Source organism: Aspergillus flavus, chromosome 7, assembly GCF_009017415.1.
Source record: "Aspergillus flavus chromosome 7, complete sequence".
Taxonomy (NCBI): Eukaryota; Fungi; Ascomycota; class Eurotiomycetes; order Eurotiales; family Aspergillaceae; genus Aspergillus; species Aspergillus flavus.
This window is the reverse complement of record NC_092404.1, coordinates 37,964-60,938: the sequence shown is the minus strand read 5'-3', so window position 1 is coordinate 60,938 and position 22,975 is coordinate 37,964. Positions and strand designations below refer to the sequence as shown.

Below are 22,975 nucleotides of genomic sequence, written 5' to 3'. Positions count from 1 at the left end.
CCACGACACTTAACACTGGATGGAAGTATCAGTACCACGACCAAGCTGTTAGCCTTCCATATCTTCTAGGTGTGATATCGTTGTCCATACGGAACGTCAACGATACCAATGCAGACTCCAACACTCACGCCCACAAGTCGCTGGGTCGATTTCTTTCCGCATAAATTCGCTGGAGGCTTTCAGTGCATTTGACTTACCCAAGTCTACCATTGACAGCCTTGTACGCTCTCACGGGGAGTCCCTGCATCGCCTTAGATTTCGCAAGACCGGGCGTCAGGGTTACCCATATTTTGAGGGTCGAACCTATTTACATTCGATGAGTTGAAGGGTATGGCAGCGAGGTTCCCGGTACTTGAGCGGCTGGGTATTGACCAGTGCTTCAAGGCAGAACTGGTAATACCGTGCAGCCTCCCTGAACATAATCAGCAATCGCTCACTTCTCTGAAACTGACTTGAACATTGCTACCTAGTCATATGATATCCTTAGTGGGGTAGCCTACTTTCCTAGCCTGATACTATTGGAGCTCAATACCTGTTTCCCATCCAAATGTATCCCAGGCGACTTTACATATCCGCCCCATAAGGTCGATTCAATGCTTAATCCATCGGTTGCAGAGGAGGCGTTCCGGTATATAGCTGACGCGAAGAGCCGTCACGATGCTTCCACCAACGGCACTTCGGAACCTTGGGTACCTTTCAAGGGACTGGATATCAAGGTAGCAGAGTGGGAGCCAAGAGCCGAAGGCCCGATCTTCTTTGGTGGGACGCATAGATATATGTACTGTTGCCGTTGGGCCGATAGAGCTCGCAGGAAAGTGGACAGGGTTGGTGATTCCCAAATATATCGTATCCAAGATATATTTCACGTCAGTCCAAGCCAAGTAAGTGCACGTACGCAACATCTATTATTCCGAGAATACCGCGGTTATCCAACTGGCGCTCATGGTGGAGACGGTTTCAAAACATCGTGCCAACCAGAAAGATGTCCTGCACGAACTAGATGGATTTTCATGGCCAAGCTGCCTGAATCAAGAGGCTAAATCCCGTATTGACCCGACTTCGCATAGGGGACTTGGGGGGGCTTTTATTCGGGCAGTTTAGCGCCAGTGAGCTGCCGCACTATCACCACCCACGATAAATGTTCGTTTGTCTTCTCTCTCTCTCTCCCCCTTCTTTTTTTCTTTTTCTTTTTCTTTTTTTTTTCATTTCTCTCTCAGTTTGACTAATCCCTCGACATAAACGTCCACGATAGCTGATTTGTTTGTGATTAGCCGCCAAGAGGATTCTCGTATCCCTTTTGCCGCGCGGAATGTTGACACGGCGTTAGCAAGGAATTTACATCGCGAGTGTGGCTACTGGGTCGAACATATGGCTTGTGGAATATGCCGGGATGATTGAAGTTAAAGAATTATCCGTGTTTCTCCATATTGTTGGGGCAGGATTGGTGCTTCAATTGGGCTTTCCTGCACTCCGACAGGTCACAACCGCTATCCTGACCCTTGTGAGTAGCAGACGTTATGGTACCTACGTGTATACCGAGAAGAATGGAAGACCCAAGACCCAACCGGCCAAGCGAGTTTGGTTTCTGTTGACCTGCATGGGGTGCGGTTGCTTCATCGCCATCCTGCGGGTTGCTACTCCCGCCAACAATGGGTTCCTACTTGAACGCTGGCTGCAGTTGACGACCTGGGTGAGTCTAGAAATGTGTTAGTTGTGGTATACACTGACAGCTGTAAGATTGTTATGCTAGTCCACCATACCACGCTTGTGACCGAGTCCATATCTAGTGCAAGATATGTGATTGGCTTGAGAGGATGCCTTAGCTGCTTCGTAGTAGCGTTACTCTCCGTAATTGAGCAGTACACGGGCGAGGAAGCAAAGAAATCTCCAGAGGCGCTGCTTGTGATGGCGCGGATCAATCACGGAATCGTTGGAATCTCAATCTTGATCACTCTGTCATTGCCGCGACGATCCCGCATATTCCGGGACGGAAAGGCAATTGATGGTGAAGGTTCATCCTCCGTCCTAGGGCGTCTTTCTTTCCACTGGGTGAGCGAATTGGTCGCGGTGGCCGAAGCCCGACGTCGGGTCACCTTGGATGATCTACCGGAGCTGGATGATCGGACACGAGCAGGGATTCTGCAGGAAGAATTTACCCAGGCCCCGTGCAATAACGCATCACATCGCTGTGACGAATGGTCTTTGTTCAGGCTACTGCTCCTTTCGCATGGCAAATGTCTGCGCAATCAGATTATGCTTTCTATCCCGCTCGCCGTGGTAGCGTTTACACCACAGTTAGCGTTGTGGATGATGCTGCAATCGCTCGAAGAACAGTCAACGAGACAGTCAGATACTGCATCCTTGACGTGGTGGGCCTTGGTCTGTGGCCTTACGATTGGTCTTTCTGCGTGGCTCGAGAACTGGCTGTTGTGGCTGGCGATGAATAAAATCTCAGTTCCCTTGACACAGCAACTGACGGCGATTCTCTACCATAAACTTATCTCTCACTCTCAGCTGGCTGGGGACAGTCTCAACGAGCAGAACCTCACAAACCTCATTTCCATGGACACACAACGCATTGCGACCGTGGCAGGATTTCTCTATTCAAATGTTCTACAGGCAATGAAGCTAATCGTCGCGAGTACCCTGCTGACACATTTACTAGGATGGCAAAGTTTGCTTGCCGGACTTTCCACCTTGCTCATCATTACACCGCTGCACCGGATCTTTCTGCAGAGGTACGGAGCAGCGGAGCGAGCCTTGACGGGTCTCCGGGATAGTAAAATGGCTGCACTAACAGAGGCCCTACAATGTATCCGACAGGTCAAGATCGCCGCACTGGAACGCAAATGGGAGGTTAAAATCAATCAACTTCTTGAGCGAGGGCTGCAGGAACACCGTGCCGCGTTCCACTGGTATTTAATGAATCTAGCTTGCCATCTAGTAGGACCTGTTCTGGTCTCAGCCACGGCTATAGGGATATACACGTGGATACATGGGAGTCTGACCCCCTCTGTGGCGTTTCCTGCCCTGTCTCTGCTGGGATACATTCAGTTCATCCTGGGGCTCATTCCTGACCTTTGGTCTGGGATCGTTGGCGCCAGGATTAGCTTAAGGCGGATAGGTAGCTTTCTTGAAACCGAGAAGGCGTCGTCGACCATAGCCCCAGGGGAACGTATAGAATTCCAGAGCGCCACGGTATGTTATGAAAGCTCGGCAGGAGCTCAAGGCTCAGGGACATTGCACAACTTAACAGCCAGTTTCCCACCTAAAGAGCTAAGCATCATCACGGGTGCCACGGGCATGGGGAAGAGCCTCCTTCTACGAACGATTCTGGACGAGTGCCACATAAAGTCTGGAATTCTGCGACGTCCGGTACCAGCGTCACACGACGAGATATACGGACAGAAAACGACTACACAACCAAGGTGGGTGATTGATCACGCCATCGCATTTGTCCCCCAGCTTCCGTGGAACGAGGCTGCCACAATACGCGATAATATTCTTTTCGGCCTGCCTCTTGAGCCGGAAAGATATCAATCTGTGCTGTATGCCTGCGCATTGACAAAGGACCTTGAGCAACTTGAGCACGGCGATCTGACTGATATTGGCCCCAATGGGTGTAAACTGAGCGGGGGACAAAAGACGCGCGTCGCACTTGCTCGAGCCTTGTACTCACGAGCGGGAATCCTGCTGCTGGATGACATTTTCAGTGCTGTGGATATTCACACTGCGCGACACATCTTCATCCATGGCTTGACGGGTGAACTCGCCCAAGGCCGAACGCGAATTTTGGTGACGCACCATGTTCAGCTTTGTGCCTCTAAGGCCAAATATCTTGTAACTCTCGATAATGGGACAGTTGTTTTCGCAGGAATCCCACCCTATCTATTGCACCCCAGCCTCGAAGAGAATAGAGATACGGCAGGTAATGAGAGCAAGCATGACATACATACGCCCGAGTCGACACCGGTTAGACATTCATACAACACACTAGTCTCGGCGGATGATCCGACCGAGAGAACGAAGGGTGCTTTCATGGAGGATGGCCGTTCACCACAGAATCTAGTTCGACGGGATGTGTTACGCCACTACATTCAAACTAGCGGTGGGTCGAGGTCGTGGGCTGTCGTAGCTGGGTGCTATATTGGCTATAATGGTCTTCTCATTGCTTTGGTATGCACCGTTAGCTTTCTGCTATTGAGGATTCCATTAAAATCGATAAACTAATGCTGAGAACTTAGTACTCCTGGGTGCGCCTGTGGACCGAAAGCGGATCCTCAACCACACCAGACCCTCGGAGAATGGGATACTACACGCTTGGCTATATCATTATTGCATGTACCGCGTGTGTACTGGGAACATTGCGATCCTACCTCGTGTTTGATGTGTCTCTCCAAGCCGCCAGGGAGCTATTCCACCAAACAATTCATGCCCTGCTGCAAGCACAACTTCAGTGGCTAGAGTCCGTACCTACGGGGAACTTGATCAATCTGTTCGCTTCAGACTTTTACCTCATTGACTCACGACTGGGATTTGATCTGATCGGGTTGTTCAGCGCTGCCATGGACTGTGTTGGTGTGATCATGGGTGCGGTATTGGTTTGTCCGGCCCTGACAATCATCGCCGCAATCCTTCTTTGCGCAGTCCTCTGGTATACGAAGCGCTACGTCGTGGCAGTCTGCGAGATCAAACAACTCGAGGCAACTACAAGGGGTACCGTTTATGAACATTTCAACATGACCTCGCAAGGGCTTAGTACCATCCAGGCATTCTGCAGGGGTGAAGACTATAGCAGCATTATGCATGCAAAGATTGACCAACAGGCCAAGACCTCGTGGTATCTATATTTGCTCAACCGATGGCTGACATTTCGCATCAACGTGCTGGGCACGCTCTTCTCATTATTTACTCTTTTCTTCGTTGTTAGCAGCCCATCAATCACAGGCTCTTTCGCAGGGTTTGCCCTGGTTTTTACCAATCATCTCTGTCATGCACTGGTCATGTTAAGCCGAACGTATGCGACCGCAGAGATGGACTTCAGTGCGGTGGAAAGGGCCATGGAGTATACTGAGGTACCAACAGAAAATAGTGACGGTGAGGATGCTCCTGACCGGTGGCCTACAGAGGGGAGGTTGTCTGTCCGGAGCCTGACCGTGGCCTACTCGCCGGAGCTTTCTCCTGTCCTTCACAATATCACCTTTACCGTGGAACCCGGACAACGCCTTGGAGTCGTTGGACGGACCGGTGCAGGCAAATCATCGCTTGCCCTGGCTCTCCTCCGTTGCCTAGAGGCACGCGAGGGGGCAATTTTGATTGATGGTGTTGATATAAGTACTATTAAACTGCATCATCTGCGCAGAAGACTCGCCATGATTCCGCAAAATCCAATACTTTTCACAGGCACCGTGCGATCCAACCTGGATCCATTTGGCCAGTATTCCGATGACTCGCTAATTGAGGCGCTCAAACGCGTCTCCTGGGACAATCCCGAGGCGCTCCATGCGTCCGTGGCCGATGGAGGGTCAAATCTGTCTTGTGGTGAACGCCAGATACTTTGCCTGGCGAGAGCGATGCTGTCAGCCCCAGCTGTGCTCGTCATGGACGAAGCGACATCTGCTATGGATCATGACACCGATCAGATGATCCAGCGTTCTATTCGCTCTCAGATTGGAAAGAGGAGCCCAACACTGATTGTTATCGCACATCGTCTACAAACTATTGCTGACTTTGACCGTGTGCTTGTTCTGCACGAAGGAAGGGCAGTGGAATTCGGGTCTCCCCAGGATTTGATGCAGTCCCGAAACGGGCTATTCCGACAGTTGGTGGACGATGATGTGGGTAAAGAGAACCTTTATAACCAGATGAATATTGCAGGCAGGTAGATGCTATAGTAAAACCATGACTGTTGGTTATTTCTACTTCTCTCACCTTTTTACGTGTGGGCGCGCTGGCAAACCATCAACTCGGTATGTGTGTAGTGATCCCGTTTTGGGCGATTTGGATGCGTGGGCCAAACACCCATATGAAAGCTCGGGACAGAGGAAATCAAATGCTACGATCAAGAAATGGATCGGGCAAATGCGGAGGTTCAGAGACAATCTCCACTCTCCAGCATAAAGAGTGGAGAGTCAATACGAGGACGATCATCCTTTCGGGAATCAATCGCCGAGTGCGTGCTCTTTGCATTAAGGATAGACCATCCTCCAGACTGCCCCGCGTGAGATGTGGCGGGGTATCTTGATAGCCTTTTCTAGTTGCCACTGAATACCATAGGGAGTGTTCTATTAGGTTGATAGGTGAGCCTTGTGCGAAGTTAAGACCTTTAGTCGGAGGCCAGCATGCGAGAGATGCATCTCATGCACAATTCTTCACGCATGTCAGGATGCAGATCCCTGATGAAACCAAGCTAAGCGATTCGCCAAGAAAAGGGCGAATGGAACCAGCAAGGATGGGATAACGTGATGACCTTCACTCAGTTATTTGCCTGTCCACCCCACCATCCTGCAACTCTCTATCCGGCATTGTAGGTAGCATACCATACTCTCTCTCATCATGGCTATGACACCACAAACATCGGACTCCTCTCTATCGATGGGGTCCGTTCGACCCGTCCAGGAGCCAATCGCAGTGGTCAGCATGGCATGTCGCTTGCCCGGACACAGTGACTCTCCTCAGAAACTATGGGAATTCCTGATGAAAGGGGGTGTGGCAGGCACTGATGTTCCCAAATCACGATTCAACATCGACGCCTTCTATGATGGGTCTGATAGGCCTAAAACAATGCGCTCTCCTGGCGCCATGTTTATGGAATCCGTTGACCCGGCGAAGTTCGATGCGTCATTCTTTAACATTTCAGCGCAGGAGGCAACGGCCATGGACCCGCAACAACGAATCATCTTAGAGGTCATCTATGAAGCGTTAGAGAATGCCGGACTTACATTGGAGTCGCTAGCGGGCCAAAGATATGGTTGCTTCGTCGGAGGTCACCCTGGAGGTCCAGAGCTATCATCCCCGGTCTAGGATCACAACTGCATGCTGACATTCAGCTAGACTACTGGGACGTATTCGCACGGGATCCAGACTCTAGACCGGTGAATGCGGGCATTGGTGGCTCCGGAACGATGCTGAGTAACCGCGTGAGTCACTTCCTGGGTATTACAGGTCCTAGGTACATCTTGTCTTGCGCTAGATCCTCCTAGCATAAGGATACTGATGAAGACACAGCATGTCCCTTGATACCGCATGCTCCAGCTCGTTGGTGGCACTGGACATGGCATGTAAATTCCTTCAAACTGGAGAGATTAACGGGGCCGTCATCGCGGCATCCAACCTGGTGCTGCAGTAAGCCATACTCGCATAACCCCATAATATAGAGAAATATAAATATGCTGACTGAAACTAGCCCGGAATATGGTTGTGACAGTATGTAAAGCATGTACGGTGTCAGACTTCATCGACTAATGACTTGGTGTAGCTGGACCGATCAGAAACACCCACTCGCCAACAGGACGCTGTCACACATTCGACGCCAAAGCAGACGGGTACATCAAGGCAGAAGGAATCAACGCTGTGATATTGAAACGACTTGACGATGCCATACGGGACGGGGACCCCATCCGTGCAGTCATTCGAGGTACGGCCAATAACCACAGCGGTCGTACGCCTGGTATTGCGTCGCCCAGCGCCGATGCCCAGGCTGCTGCCGTACGCACCGCATATGAGAATGCCAACATCACCGACTTTTCGCTCACGTCGTATCTGGAATGCCATGGAACCGGCACCTTAGCTGGAGACCCGGTTGAGGTGGCTGGCGTCTCCTCGGTCTTCGCACCTTCACGGACGCTTGATAGACCACTGCACATTGGATCAGTATGGAGATCACATCTTATAGTGACAGACACTAATGCACTATTTAGATCAAAAGTAACATAGGGCATTCGGAGACGGCGGCGGGTTTGTCCGGCTTGATCAAAGCCATCATGATCTTGGAAACAGGGCTCATTCCAGGCAATCCGACTTTTGAGACGCCTAATCCCAAGAGTACGTAACAAGTCTCGAAAGGACCTTCCTGACGATGTGTGCTAAAACCAGACAGTTGACTTCAGCGCGTCGAAGGTAAAGGTTAGTCAAAGTGTCGTCCCTTTCCCAACCGATGTCCCGTTCCGACGCGTAGGAGTGAACAATTTTGGATTTGGTGGCAGCAACTCTCACGCAATCTTGGAAGAGCCCAGGGTTGTTCACTTGGATTACTGTCCAGCACACAGATCGTCCTACACATCTCGTAGTCCGGACTCTATAAAGGAAGAGCCCGCCAAGCAACCATATATTCTGTGCTTCTCAGCAAACCATAAGGACTCTCTCAAACATTATATTGAGAGATTTTCTCAGCATTGCACCAGCCCAGGCGTACATCTCAATGTCCGCGATGTGGCCTACACACTCGGCGTGCGCAGAAGCAAACACTTCCACCGAGGCTACCTCATCACCGACAACCTGAAGCATCTCGACCCGACAAAAGTGGTTTACGGTAAGAAAAGTGTCAACGCCGTGAAGGTGGGCTTTGTCTTTACCGGCCAAGGCGCACAATGGCCTCAGATGGGCTTCGAGCTACTGACATCATTTCCTGTGGCAAGGAGGTGTGTGGAGAGACTGGAAACTGTCTTGCAACGTCTACCCAACAAGCCGACATGGTCATTATACGAGGAATTGACCAAGGCATGTAGCCCTGATCATGTCCGAGCTCCGGAGCTAAGTCAACCACTGGTCACTGCATTACAGATAGCAATAATCGAGCTCTTCCGAAGTTGGGGAATCTCGCCCACCAGTGTTGTTGGTCATTCCTCGGGCGAGATTGCGGCGGCATATGCGGCTGGCTACCTGAGCGATGCCGAGGCGATCGTTGTCGCATACCATCGTGGCATGGCTTCTCAGCAGGGGCAACTAAACGATACCCTACCTCTTGGGATGCTTGCGGTCGGATTAGGTGCAGAGCAAGTCACACCTTACATTGATGGGTTGGAAGGGGTTGAAATTGCATGCTACAATAGCCCTGCAAGCGTGACATTATCTGGGCTTTCCTCAGTGCTCGAGCAAGTGAAAGACAGACTCACGGAGGGTGGTGTCTTCGCTCGAATGCTGCAGGTAGAACTTGCATACCATTCCACACATATGGAGGCGATTGGTGAAATATATGAGAGTCTGCTGAACCGTGACCTCCCAGCAATCGCGCGGGAATTCCCACTACCAGGCGACGTCACAATGTTTTCCTCGGTCACAGGATCCCGGCAAGAGGCGTGTCCGGACATTGAATACTGGAAGAGGAACATGACCTCTCCGGTTCGCTTCGAGGATGCGGCTCGTGCTATGTTGTGTGGAAACTCCTCGGTGACGTTGTTGGTTGAAATTGGGCCTCATGGTGCGCTTAAGGGGCCCATCACACAGGTCCAAAGGGCCCTCGAGGGGGCACCATCCAAGGTCTCTTATCTTTCGGCATTGAATCGAGGGTCTGATTCAATTCATAACACACTTGCAGTCGCTGGTCAACTCTTTCTGGCGGGGGCACCAGTCGATCTTGAGAGGGTTATCACAGACAGTCAAGCAACCCGACCCATGGTGATCGTGGACCTGCCGAACTACTGCTGGGAGCATTCCACCTCGTACTGGTTCGAGACACAATCCAGCAAGGACTGGAGATTTCGACCTTTTGTGCACCATGACCTGCTGGGAAGCAAAATTCTTGGCACATCGTGGCTCCATCCAACATTTAAGAAAACCATGGATCTCAGTCATCTCCCGTGGTTACGGGATCACCGAATCGGGACGGACGTCGTCTTCCCTGCATCCGGATATATCGCAATGGCAGTCGAGGCAATGTACCAGACAAGCTGCATGCGTAAACCAACCCGCCCATTTCCTCTTCCCAACGAACTAGGCTACCAATTGCGCAATATCCGATTCAATGCAGCGCTTGTTTTGGAAGAAGACGTGGACAGCGAGATCTATCTTACAATGAACCCATTCCCAGGAGGAAATGAGAACTGGTCTGAGTTCTCTATATCATCTCACAGAGATGGTGCCATTACGCATCATGCAACTGGATTAATCCGCCTCCAGGAGCCCGTCATTGACCCGGCCGATGAGACAGATATTGCCCCATTCGAGCATGCCTCTCCCGGCCATTTATGGACAAAGGCCTGCGCTGAGCTGGGATATCACTATGGTCCTGCATTCCATCTGTTGGAGAAGGTGGAATCGCGTGCTGGGCAGCGACGGGCGCGCGCATTGATCACACTAGCCGACCCTCCCTCAGCTCATGATCCTCAGTCTTTGTATCCTGTTCATCCTGCTGCGCTTGACGGTGTATTGCGAGCCGTGGTACCTGCAGCTATCGCTGGAGACCGCAGCAGAATGGCTGAGACTTTGATCCCTGCTATGGTCGATGACTTGATTATTAACCCCACCCATCGACCACATGCGGGCATAGCGGTCGCTTCTAGCTATTACTCTGGGCGTGGGAGAGAAGATACAGAGAAGAGTTATCTAGGAAGCACATCTGTATATGATCCAACCAGTGGTGCTTTACTGATCCGAATGACCGGATTATCGAGCCATAGGATTGATTTAGGGATTGATCCCATCTCTCGGCATACCCTCGTCCACGACGTCCTGAAGCCGGATATTTCCATGTTGAACGTGGAGGCTGTTCAGCAACTTGGACAAGTCCACACGAATATGACTCCATTGCTGCTTCAATTAATGGTCCATAAGAAGCCTGCCCTGAAGGTGCTTGAGCTTGATTTGGGAACCCGTGAACCGGGTAGCCTGTGGTTTGAATCTCTGGAAACAGTTGAGGATTTACAGTGTCAATACCGTTATGTAGCCCGCGATGCCACAAATCTTTCTGGCGTGGAGTCGAAGTACCGCGATCAAGCAAACACCTCCTTCCAGCTTCTAGATCCCGATTGCAGTCACTTGGGTGTTGGGGAACAAGAACGATTTGACTTGATAATATTGAAGGCCATCTCGCCTTTGCCTCAAAGGTCAGCCTCCGTTGTGAGTGCTGTGAAAGACCTGCTCTCGCTTGATGGATATATACTCGCAATCGATCACACAGAGGCGGGTCTTAATGCTCACTCAGAATCGTCTTTGGTTCGCCTGGTTGAGAATACGACATTGGGAAGGGTGCTCTCCATTCCATCTGAGCGACGGGCAGTCTTCCTGTGTATGCCACTGATAACCAGAGACTGCCCTCCTCCGGCAGCCAAGCAGGTGCATGTCGTCTATATGGAGGAGAAGACCATCTTGCCGCCTATAGCCGAACGGTCGTTGACAGAAGGAGGGTGGCAAATCACTCAACATCAATATTTGACAGCAAATGTCCCCGCTGGTGCTCTAGTCCTCTTAACTGATGAGCTATACTCACCCCTTCTCACACACATTACTGAGGAACAATGGTTGTGCCTTCGCCACCTCATTACAAGCGGCTGTAAGCTTGTCTGGGTCACTCGCGGCGGCCAACTCTCTGCATCTGAGCCGGACAGTGCCCTAGCTGCTGGGCTTCTCCGCTCAATCCGATCCGAGGATCCCGCGGCCACACTAATCACATTGGATATACAAAGTCAAGATGGGGCTGCGGCACTGGCCTGTCTTCCTCTCGTTTTGGAGCAGCTCCAGATGCGCGAAGCTGGCTTAGGGACCGAAAATGAATATGTAGAGCAGGATGGTGTTCTACACATCCATCGAGTCCTACCCTACCGTCCTCTGAGTCATGATATTCAATCATGGAAGGAGGGATTTGTGGAGACACCACTGTCCACCGATGGTTCCATCACGCGTCTAGTAGCCGAGGATATCGGTACTCTAGAGGGCCTACGCTTCGTCCAAGCTCCAGATGACACCCTCCCCGAAAATCATGTTGAAATTGAGATTCAGGCCGCTGGCTTAAATTTCAAAGATGTTGCTGTTACAATGGGAATAGTACCCGAGAATGAGCACCTACTGGGCCTGGAAGGATCGGGGATCATTCGTCGTGTTGGATCCAGCATTGATGATAAATCTATTGTTGGGACTTCTGTCGTCTTCATGGAGAAAGGAGCCTTTGCCAACCGTATCCAGGTTCCTTTAGATTTCACACATCCGATCCCCAAGACGATGTCCTTCAGCGAGGCAGCTACAATTCCAGTCGCGTTCTGTACGGCATTCTACTCCCTGTTTGATATGGCAGATCTACAACCCGGACAGTCAGTCCTTATTCATTCTGCATCTGGGGGTGTTGGCATTGCCTGTATTCAATTGGCTCAATATGTCGGAGCTGAGATCTACGTGACCGTTGGTAGTGACGCAAAACGTCGCTTCCTACATGACACATATAAGATCCCGTACGAACGTATGTTCTCATCCAGATGTTCCAAGTTTGCAGCAGGGATCATGAAGGCCACCAATGGAGAGGGTGTCGATGTTATCGTCAACTCGATCACGGGCGACTTACTAGATGCAACATGGAGGCTCTGTGCCGCTGGAGGCATTCTGGTTGAGCTGGGAAAGAGAGATATGGTGGAGCGTAACACTCTATCCATGGAGCCTTTCGACCGGGGCTGCTCCTTCCGGGCTGTTGACCTTTCACATCCAAAGCTATTAAAGAAGCTGCCTAGGTATGTTAACCGAATTTCCGTTGATGTTTTATATGCTCATCTATATATTAGTATTCTTCGCCGTGTCTTTAGCCTTGCAAGCAATGGTCACATCCGGCCGATTGATCCGATTACAACCTTCCCTATCACACAGGCCGCGGAGGCCTTTTCCTTCATGCGTAGTGGCAAACACATAGGGAAGGTTGTGATCCGAGGCATGGCTGCCACGGAAAGGCTAACAGCAGCGGTACGCCCTCTGCGCCAGGATATAACATTCAATGCCGGATCTGCCTATCTTATTGTAGGCGGGCTGAAAGGTCTGTGTGGTAGCTTAGCCTTGCACCTGGCTCAGCGAGGTGCCCGCCATCTGGTGGTGATGTCTCGTAGCGGATGTGCAGATCGTCGCTCACAAGCAGTCATTTCCAATTGTGAGTCCCTTGGATGCCATATCCATGTCTGCCGCGGTGATGTGTCGCGCATCCTCGACGTGCGACAGGCTTTTAAACAAGCTCCTGTTCCCATCAAGGGTGTCATACAGGGTGTGATGCTCCTACGCGACCGACCCTATGAGCTGATGACGATCAAGGAGTTTCACGAATCGATTGAGGGAAAGGTCCAAGGCACATGGAACCTGCACAATGTCTCCATCGAAAGGCGCTCTGAACTAGACTTCTTCCTCCTCCTTTCGAGCATCTCCAGCGTGGTAGGGACCCCAGGACAAGCAAACTATGCGGCTGCGAACAGTTTCCTTGACTCTTTCGCCGCTCATCGACGATCAATGGGACTTGCCGCCCAGACGATTAACCTGGGTGTGGTGGAAGATGTTGGGGTTGTGGCAGAGTCGGATGACCTATCTCAGCGTCTTGAAGCATCCAGAGACTTGATCGGCATCCCTGAACGTGTGCTCCATCGTATCGTGGATTATTCACTCCGGCAGCAGTTTCTTCAGTCTACCTGCCGGCCAGATTCGGGGTCTTCGGAATTCCCAACCCGACTCATAACTGGACTCGCAGTGCCTCAAGACCCAACTCAATCTGGCCTCCGATTCAATCCTCTCTTCCGCGGACTCTTTGTCGGAAATTCGAGCTCCCATGCCAATGCAGGAAAACCTACCGACGAGCTCGCGGCCGCACTCCAATCGTTCCACGCCATGATTCGCGCTGGTGTAGGGGCCGAAGAGCTGCAGGAACCGTGTCTGAGCATCCTTGCCACTCGGCTGGCGCGGATGTTGCGCTATAATGAAAACCAACAGATTGAACCTGGGCAACCGCTATCCGTCTATGGGCTGGATTCTCTCTCCATGGTAGAACTGCGGAATTGGATCAAGGCTCAAATGGGGGCCACCGTGACGACATTCGATGTCCTCAACGCCAATAGTTTGATCATGTTGGCACAACGGGTGGTAAATAAGTTACGCCGTGAATAGATAATCACTGTGTGATATCTCGCATACGGTGATGCTCTACTGAATGAGGCTGTTGATAGGTGGACGGTGCGATATAGATTAGACTTCTGTATAAGGACTCGTTTTACTTGTGCTAAATGATGTTTGAACAGTCTGAGAGTCAAGAAACAGTGATTGCAGGTATTTCCATGTAAAATGCCGTCGTACCTATGTTTTGCTCTTTCTGATGCGTTTGCTGCCCAGGTGAGACTGACTGGAACACCTTAGTTATCAAAGATTCTGTGGACAACCTACAAAAGCTCTTAAATTGACCTATACATGTTGAGACTCTATTCATGGAAGGTTAGTCTGCAGGGCCGACAATGATCTATGAAAAGTATCCATCATTTCGAATATTATTGACACGGCCTTGTCGAACAAGCCCCGGATCAAGAGTCATGTACATTGCAAGTTAATCTATATGAACATAAATAATTCTACTGACCGGAGGGCGAGATTGCCCAACTCCTTATAAACGGACTGGCATGAGTTCACACTCCCACCGGCCAAGTTCATAGAGGGCATCGCAGAATAGAGAAAACGTTCCGTCATTCAATCCTTCATGACAATTCGTATATACAGGTTTCCAAAACAAAGCCACACGCGCGATATCACTCATACCATATATGCATTTGTATCTGCGTATTACTGAATCAGGGCTCAGCACTGATCTGGCTCACACGTCGGCCGTTGTTCTGGAGTCTGTCGGCAGCAAGCGTGGCAGCGAACTTGCTGTTCGCCCGAATCTGCGGTCCCTTCCAATAGAAGATATAGATGGGGATGACGACGAGACAGGAAAGACAAGCCAGAATAGTGCTTGCGTATTGAACATGCCACTCGTCTCCAATATTGGAGTACATGGGCGTCGCGTACATGGCTGAGATACCCGCGAGAAGATCCCGAGCGAAAGCATTACCACCCGTCGCGGAGGCCGAGTAGACGCCATAGGAAGCGACCATGTAATCAACGGACGAGAGGTAAATGGCGTAGTTGGCAATACCGACAGACGCGGAGAAGATCATCGAAGCGATCCAATGGACATTGCGCGAGTCGCCTGCAGCGAAGGTCGTCCAGGCAAAGCCAAACAAACCGATGGGTTCCAGTGGTGCAAGGAAGAGCAGCCACTTGAGGCGACGCTCGGGTGGGATCGCCGCATCACCGTGTCGGAGACGTAGCTTCTCATCCCGCATAAACCAGGGAAAGTAGCTGAAGTAGGCAATGAAGTAGGCAGCGTTGATGGGAATCACCGCCCATGCCTGCCCCAGCGTACCAAAGCCCCATCCCTGCTCGTAGACGATGGCAAAGCTTTCGAGGAAGGTGAAGATCAGAGCATCGGAGAAACCAGACAGCAGGGACAGGCAAAGGACAATGGGCTCGCGCAACAGCATGTGGAATGGTCGCATCCAGATCTTGCCAGCTTCCTTGAAGGAGATCCGAGGAACTTTCAGCTCGTTGGGTCCGTAGATGTTCGGGTCTTCCCCTGACTTCCGGCGGCGCTTCGCCTCCTTGTCCATGATGATCGTGGAACGACTCTCGGGCATGAAAAAGATGATGACCTGGGTTACTGCTCCAAAGATAAGCTGGATCCAGAAGAACCATTGCCAGTCAAGGACTAAATAATGTCAACCACATTGGTTAGCAGGAAGGTCATACCCAGCGGTAGAGAGAAAGGAAGGGCTTACAGCGCGCAATAGGTCCGCCAATCACACCGCCGATACTGGTACCAATACAAGAGGACAAGACGATAAATGCAAGCGGGAACTGCTGCGTCTCGGACTCGTAGATATCGGCAATAAGACCGAGAGTAACACTGCCACCCGCAGTAGAAATACCACCCTATGCGATGTTAGTTGGCTTGGTTCTTAGGCGTTCGCTTGCCAGAGAGGGAAAACAACCAATGCACGAGCGACAACCATAGAGCCCCAGTTGGGAGCAAGGGCTGCTAGAATTTGCCAGATATTGATCAGGAACATGGAGAGCTGGAGGATGGGCCAGCGACCGAACTCCTCCGACCACGGCGCCCACAGCTCGCACCCAATAGAGTAGGTCACTAGATATGCCATTTGCCCGGTGCGTGCGTGTTGCTCGCTAATGTTGAATGCCTCGGAGAGAGGCTTGACGGCCGCTGGGTAGACTGAGGTGTTGAAGTTCATCGACACTTGCACAAACGCGACTGCGGCGAGATAGGTCCATTTCTTCCATCGTGGCCATGAGTAGCCCAGAATCTGATAGCAATCCTTTTCCTTCAGCTCCCGCTTTCCATCCGAGCGTTCGCTTCGCTTTTCTGCGAGCTCGTTGGAAATGTCCACGGGCGCGTTCAATTCACTGTCGGTGGCATCGCCCGAGGACGGACTGTCCTCAGCGTGGACAGCGTGCGTTTCTCGTTGGTCGGGAAAAGACATCCGGGCATGCGTGGGTCACAAGAAATCGAGTGCAAAAGGGAAGATTTGGTGAACCTTCCCCAGGTCTTTTATTCCTCTCGACCAGAGCACCGACATTCCGACCGAGGATGGATGACGTTGATGATGCAGACGATCATCCTGCACACAGCATTGTCTCCATACTGGTTCAACGGATTTTTCACATCGTGCCTGCATCGTGGTCTCTAAGAACCGGTTATGCGAGGCTGATATCTTCTATCATTGGCCTCCGAATTCTCCCGACTCCACCGGTTCGCTCCACTCGCACATGCCAGTATCTCATGACGTCACCGTCTTTATTTTCTACTCAGCAAAGACAGTACGAGATCTCGTGAAGACCGAGGCAGATTAGAGTCATGGCGGACTGGTGAAGCAAAGAGACGGGTCTTCTGGGCCATATGTGGTGGAGACTGGTTGTAGATCATGAGACTGCTGGTATAATATATATTGGGCTCAGTACCGGGACGTACCAGTGTAGTAATCGGCATTCTAACCTTATAAAACATACGCAGATCACAGCAATCGTTGAGCCCAGACATGCATATCAAATGACTTTTCAATGGGTTGTCGAATGCTCTCTGATTGGTGGACTCCGAGTGTGCTCAACTCAACCCTACGTTCCACCGCTACAATGGAACAACCTTCTCGAGTCAAGCTCATTGGTATGAAGAAATAACCGTTTTGTTGTATGAGACATAGTAAGTTTGACAGATACTGGTAGTCAAATGGGGTAAAAGGATAGAGTTTGAATGTAAGGCAGCTGTCATGGCGATGGGTGATGTCTTGATCTCGCGTGTCGTGTGCTGTGTTTATATCGTGGATTCTCCTCACACCTGGAACTGTTCGTCAATATGGGTGCTTACTGACAAAACGTTAACAGGGTGGAGGAATCTCGGAAGGATCTAAGGTAGGAGAACATGTCAGATCGAATTCGCTCCGATACTTCGAGAGCCTCGATATGTGGGACTTCGTTCTCGTACAATAGGGCCTTTCCAGCAGCCACCGGCAGTAATCGCTTCATGAGTGGCAAGTATTCTGCGAACAAGGGGCTATTAGTGTACACCTCGGCCTTGAGACCATGAAATACAGACCAAAGCAACATGACGATCTCACTGTCAGTCGTTTTGAATCTCTTGAACTATATATATCTCTCATCGAGGGTCACCACCCTGCTATTATGCCTAACCTATCAACTCATACCAGTAGTGAGCAACTATCGAATTACAACCTAAGATTTGTAAACAAGGACATAGTCAGTGTTATAGATGTATTGATTAAGAAGTACAAGGTCCTGTTGGCTTGATGAGACAGGAAGGATCGGCTTAAAGGTTTTTGCGAAAGCTTTCAATCTAATTGGAATACCCACAGATCTTGACTCCAACCTAAGGCCGCTAAGTAAATTCTAATCCCATTCCTCTTTTCCGCCAACCGCCAGGAATTACTTACAGTTTCGTATCTTAACCCCTTGAGGGTAAGTGTGGTCTTGAGGAATTTCCTACTTGGTCATTAGTTGATGCAAGCTAGATGGCGGCCCACCACAACCACACCAATGGCATCCGGATATTCTCAAGCCACAGCTACTTATTAAAAGCCCACCAATCTGCTCTGACCCTGGGAGATTATCTCTTTTTTAGCCCCTCGTAAAGAACCCCGCCATCGTCAGCCGCAGCTGAAGGTTCTGAGCATACATGCCCATGCATTGGTTCGTTGTGGTTTTGGTTCAACGCTAACGATACAAGCGATGCTGACAGCCTGACAGCACGGATCAGATATCCAGAATCTGATAGAAATAGTAGCCTGGTTCGCTGAAGACTGTCAGATGATGGCAGGCCCCACAGTCCAATCCGTTTCTACTGCGGTGAAGACACCAATCATGACGGTTTCTGGTTTCCTTGGTGGTTGCGGCCCAAAGTTGCGCGATTAGTATAAAGCGGGCTATCCCACCATAACTCGGCATGAAGTTTTATCCCACAGTGGCATTCTGTTGATCATGCATTTTGGAGGCAGCGGCCATCCCTTCATAGACACGCAGCAAAAATGACGGTTTCGAAGAACCAGATCCCCGCCATCTACGAACGGGCAATCAAAAAGTACCAGGAGATCACCGACGAGCCGTTTGACGTGCAATTTCTTGCCAAGATTCAAAATGTCGAGGATCTAACCAAAGAAATCGACGCAAGGAACAATAGCTTTCGTGAATTTCGTGAGAAGAGGGGCGCAATTTTCGAGGTTCTCAACGCCGCAATGATCCCGGTGCAGTTGTTCGGCAATTTGGCAGCTGGCGGTGCCTCCATGGTCTTCCCGCCGAGTAGCCTTGTCTTTGGGGCCGTCACCTACTTAATGGGTGCTGCGAAGGGGGTGTCTACCTCCTACGATGCGATCCAAGATTTGATGGGTACACTGAAGGTGACTAGGGGATCCACCGATAATTGAGAGCAAGGGTGTCTAAATCCAATATAGGACTTCACTATTCGGCTGAAGGCGTATAGCCGTGAGTCCATATCTGATGATCTAAGCAATAAGCTCAGCGACATTCTTGTTACATTGGTCGAGATTCTGGCCCTCTCGACGAAAACCATTCGCCGAGGCCGGCTGCTAAAGTTCACGCGCAATATCCTGCTTGGTAGCAATGATGCCATTCAGGGGGCGATGGGTAAGCTGGACAAGCTCACGCGAGTGGAGGCCGATCTAGTTGGGGCTGAGACGCTGACCGAGTCCAAACGAACTGGTCGGGTTGTGGATGGAATGTCAGCGACGGTCACCTCTACCCATGCCACCGTGGTAGAAACGGGCATGACAGTCAACCAAGTGAATGTGCGCGTCAATGAGGTGCAGGAGATGCTTGGCACCTTGCTGGTTTCGGTCAAGGAGAACAAGCAGGAAAGCACTGAGGATCGTGAGAAGGCACTGCAAGAACATGTCAGCAAGATTCTCCGGCCATCAAAGACTGATTATGCTCAGGACTGGTATGATAAGATCAATAAGGCTCGTATACCGGGAACCGGAGATTGGGTTAGAGATGAGCGTATCTTCAACGAGTGGCATGACAAGCATATGCCAGTTATGTTTATATCAGGCAATCCTGGAGCTGGAAAGTCATACATCGTGGCCAATATGATCAACCGTCTTCACGAATTGCATCCTCAGGGCGTTCAAAACACGTCGCTTACGTCTGTAGGATTTTTCTTTTTCAAGGACGACAATCCGGGCACGAGGTCATTCCACCAGGCTCTGCGAGACCTCGCCTTGCAAATCAGCAAAAACGATCCTGTGTATTTGAAACACCTCGCCACTATTGCAAATTACGAGGTGATTAGCACACTCGAGAGCGCATGGAGACTCCTCTTTCTCGATTACTTCGTCAAAAAGCCCAACGCCGACAGCGATGTGTATATACTGTTAGATGGCGTGGATGAAGCATTCGATGAAGAGCGGAGGACATTCTTTAGTTTGGCAAAAGACCTATACGACTCTGCTGAGAAGTCACACCTGCAGCTTGCTGTTATTGGTCGACCTCACATAAGCGACCAGTTGCTGGAAGGTCTAGAGCTGGAGGTACCAACAATTCATGTCACGACGCAAAAGAACTCTAGAGATATAAACCAGTACATCCATGCCAGCATCAAGAAGTCGGTGGTTCTCCGAAGAGTGTCAGCAAAATTACGTCAGGAGATCGTCGAAAAGCTATCGGCGAGAGCAGAGGGCATGTTCCTCTGGGTGAACCTCATGCTACAAGAGCTGGTCAAGAAACGAAACGAGTCAAGTATGCGGAAGGCGCTGGACCAAGCGCCCAAGGGTCTCAAAGAAATGCTCCGCCACGTTCTCCTGAGCTTTTCTACTAGCTCTAATGAGGAGGAGCTTGAGTTTCTTAATGAGATATTGCTTTGGGTTACGTGTTCGAGGCAGCCCTTGACTTTAGCCGAGGTTGAGTCCATACTCAAGCTGAAATCACCAGAAGGGGATGGTATGATCTATCCAGAAGGAGCATTGCGGCGCCAATTTGCCTCCTTCTTCAGCCTGAACCGAGAGGATGGACTCACCACAGCGGAATTGCAAATCATGTCCACTAACAGGAACGGTTTGGATGAATCTGACGAGGAAGGTGAAGGTAGAAATGCTGATGAGGACGCCTTTGAGGATGTTGAGAACTTTACGGATTTTGATTCTCACAAAGAGACAACGACAGTCACTTTCTGCCACGCATCCATTGGCGATTTCTTCCGTGATCAGACGGAAGGGAAGGTTTCCGATGAGGAAAGCCATGTCCCTGTGGGTGTCGATTATCTGCATGCAAAGGCGCACGTACTCAAGACCTTCCTGAGAATCTTTACGGATAAGGAGTTCACAAAAAAGGCGGACGATGGTGAGCATATGCTCCGTCATGCAGCCGAAAATTGGGTTCATCATCTCCTTACCACGCATGCGTCCGACTGTTCTCTTGAGGATAGACGCGATATTGCTAAAATGCTGCTGGTGGCGCTTACATCCGAGGAATCGATCACTGGGTGGATAGGCTATCGGGGCTGGGTGTCGACGGAGGCGAATATTCGAGCCATCCGACAGTGGTGGGAAGATGAAGAAGTTCTGGAGTCCCTAACGCCGGATGAACAGGAGTTCATCTCCTCGACCAAGGAAGATCCCATCACCACATTAAAGCCAATTGTCATGTTGTGCACGAAGAAATATGTCGCAGATGATATGTGGTTGGCTGCTCCTGTTGCTGCTGTGGTGTGGAGCTACCAGAGTCTTATGAAAGGTAAAGAGGTCAACTTCATCGAAATGTTTGACCCAACGGCGGAGGAAATCATTGCTGCTGCTGAGTTTGGAGATTTTGAAAAGAATGCGCTTTGGTATCGCAGGTGTGCCATCGTCCTGCGCCAATTAGAATATTTTGACCAGGCATTGGATTACTTCTCTAAAGCAGTGGAACTGGCGCCTGACATGTGGTTGTGCAAAGCTGGCATGGCCATCGTATATTCAATGAAGAAGGAATGGCAGAAGGCCATTAACCTTGACGAGGAAGTCGTGCAGACCTTATCGGCACAGATTGAAGCAAATGAAGAAGACTCGGGACTCCGAGCGAGTATCCACACGAGTCTAGAACGCCTTGGCGACTCCTATCAGCAGCTTGGGAATCTAGAAAAGCGATTTGAGGCATATAAGAGGGCACAGGCACTAACCCCCTACTGCAACACGTGTATCAATGTGCTTCTCGAGCATTATGGCACAAAGCACGATCATGAAGCTACCATAGACTTGCTCCAGACCTTAGCCGACACACCGGTTCCGGACGAAGACTTTTCAAGGTTGACACAATCGTTGTGGGACAACCCCGAAGAAGACACGCGTTACTTTGTGCTCGCTGCGGATGCGGCATTGGCTACCGATAACCTCGATTTCATGGTGGAGTCATGGCGTACTGCAGCCCGCGCAGCTAGGAAGGCCTCGAAGACGGTGACAGCCACCCAGCTCGACATGTCCCTTGCTCGAATCTACAGTGAGTTCCTTCATGACCAGGCCAAGGCAGTCAAGCGTTGGGAGAGGATCATGAGTACATACGCCTCGTCGAAGGATGAAACTGTGGTTGGATTCGCAAAGCTGAAGGCCTCCTTTGAATTGGCAAAACAGTTTCTCTGTGACGCGGTTGAGGCAGGAATCGGAACCCCACAGGCGGAAGAAGCCGGAGCGAAGCTCGAGAAGCTTTGCAAACAGGTTAAGTTAAACGATGAATCTGTGCTTTGGACTGTTTCCAGTATGCGTGCCATTTGCCTAGGTATCTACTACCGCCTGAGCGGGCGTGAAGCGGAAGCTCGGGCTCTCTTCAAACCATCCATCAAACGGGGAATTGCGATTCTGTCTGATGATGATCCTGAGAACGATATGTTGGGATTCTTGGACCTCCTGAATGCCTTAGTGGCGGCTGGCGATGTCAAAAATGTGACCGCAGCGGCGTACCATGAAGTCTTTGGGAAATATAATGTGGACGATCCAGAGGGGGCAACGGACAATGAAAGCCCTGGCGACGAGGACTCCAACTGGCTGACCTGTGATGGACCCTGTCGGAAAGAACTTCCTACGCTTGATGATTCCTACCAGTGCCCCATCTGTCTAGATACCGCATTCTGTCCAAGCTGTGTCAGGCTGCTGGAAGATGGGACGATGGGTATCAGAAAGTGCAATCCCAAACATGTCAAGGACTTCATTTATGTTCCCCCACGACCTAAGAACGTAGCATCAGGAAAGATGCTGGTGGATGGGCAGGAGATAGACTTTGAAGTTTGGAAACAGGGGTTGAAGAAGGAATGGGGCATTTAGTTTGTATTGTACGGAGTCCAAACGAATCTCTACTTTTGCATTCTGAGTAACTGGTGCCCTCCATATAAATTCCTACCTAGAATAAATCAGTACATACGACCATAGGGTGTGGAGAACAGGGCTTCCCGTCCGCTCAGCCGTACTTAAGCCACACGCCGGGAGGT

General features: G+C 50.6%; 4 protein-coding genes across 4 annotated transcripts; 3 read left to right on the top strand and 1 right to left on the bottom strand.

Annotated features, from left to right (window-relative positions):
- The first annotated feature begins 1,067 nt into the window (after positions 1–1,067).
- On the top strand, positions 1,068–17,923 carry F9C07_2280427 (polyketide synthase module). Its single transcript, XM_071510437.1, has 12 exons — positions 1,068–1,690; positions 1,738–4,176; positions 4,245–6,997; positions 7,054–7,171; positions 7,228–7,344; positions 7,406–7,425; positions 7,478–7,872; positions 7,920–8,043; positions 8,099–12,653; positions 12,705–14,217; positions 14,281–15,688; positions 15,759–17,923. Exons 3-10 carry the CDS (start codon positions 6,556–6,558, stop codon positions 14,056–14,058), a joined length of 7,125 nt encoding a protein of 2,374 aa, XP_071366787.1. The 5' UTR covers positions 1,068–1,690; positions 1,738–4,176; positions 4,245–6,555; the 3' UTR covers positions 14,059–14,217; positions 14,281–15,688; positions 15,759–17,923.
- On the top strand, positions 1,282–6,485 carry F9C07_1830540 (ABC bile acid transporter). Its single transcript, XM_041294541.2, has 3 exons — positions 1,282–1,690; positions 1,738–4,176; positions 4,245–6,485. The coding sequence occupies exons 1-3, from the start codon at positions 1,391–1,393 to the stop codon at positions 5,883–5,885; spliced, it is 4,380 nt and encodes a 1,459-aa protein (XP_041149794.1). The 5' UTR covers positions 1,282–1,390; the 3' UTR covers positions 5,886–6,485.
- F9C07_5158 (putative sugar transporter) lies at positions 14,730–16,478 on the bottom strand (the record flags this gene model as incomplete). The annotated part of the gene is made up of 3 exons (XM_071511317.1): positions 14,730–15,688; positions 15,759–15,912; positions 15,969–16,478. The coding sequence occupies 3 exons, from the start codon at positions 16,476–16,478 to the stop codon at positions 14,730–14,732; spliced, it is 1,623 nt and encodes a 540-aa protein (XP_071366786.1).
- F9C07_2280426 (NACHT and TPR domain protein) lies at positions 17,904–22,973 on the top strand. The gene is made up of 3 exons (XM_041294539.2): positions 17,904–18,198; positions 18,256–18,902; positions 18,957–22,973. Exons 2-3 carry the CDS (start codon positions 18,534–18,536, stop codon positions 22,809–22,811), a joined length of 4,224 nt encoding a protein of 1,407 aa, XP_041149791.1. The 5' UTR covers positions 17,904–18,198; positions 18,256–18,533; the 3' UTR covers positions 22,812–22,973.
- The last annotated feature ends 2 nt before the right edge of the window (positions 22,974–22,975 follow it).

What these genes read in the sequence shown, in the direction of transcription:
- F9C07_1830540 (XM_041294541.2), top strand. Translation starts at nt 1,391, where the DNA reads ATGATTGAAGTTAAAGAATTATCCGTGTTTCTCCATATTGTTGGGGCA. An exon ending in GGCTGCAGTTGACGACCTGG is followed by an intron (nt 1,691 to 1,737) that starts GTGAGTCTAGAA and finishes GACAGCTGTAAG; the next exon opens with ATTGTTATGCTAGTCCACCA. An exon ending in ATGGTCTTCTCATTGCTTTG is followed by an intron (nt 4,177 to 4,244) that starts GTATGCACCGTT and finishes CTGAGAACTTAG; the next exon opens with TACTCCTGGGTGCGCCTGTG.
- F9C07_2280427 (XM_071510437.1), top strand. Translation starts at nt 6,556, where the DNA reads ATGGCTATGACACCACAAACATCGGACTCCTCTCTATCGATGGGGTCC. An exon ending in CTGGGTATTACAGGTCCTAG is followed by an intron (nt 7,172 to 7,227) that starts GTACATCTTGTC and finishes ATGAAGACACAG; the next exon opens with CATGTCCCTTGATACCGCAT. An exon ending in GCATCCAACCTGGTGCTGCA is followed by an intron (nt 7,345 to 7,405) that starts GTAAGCCATACT and finishes GACTGAAACTAG; the next exon opens with CCCGGAATATGGTTGTGACA.
- F9C07_2280426 (XM_041294539.2), top strand. Translation starts at nt 18,534, where the DNA reads ATGACGGTTTCGAAGAACCAGATCCCCGCCATCTACGAACGGGCAATC. An exon ending in ATTTGATGGGTACACTGAAG is followed by an intron (nt 18,903 to 18,956) that starts GTGACTAGGGGA and finishes AATCCAATATAG; the next exon opens with GACTTCACTATTCGGCTGAA.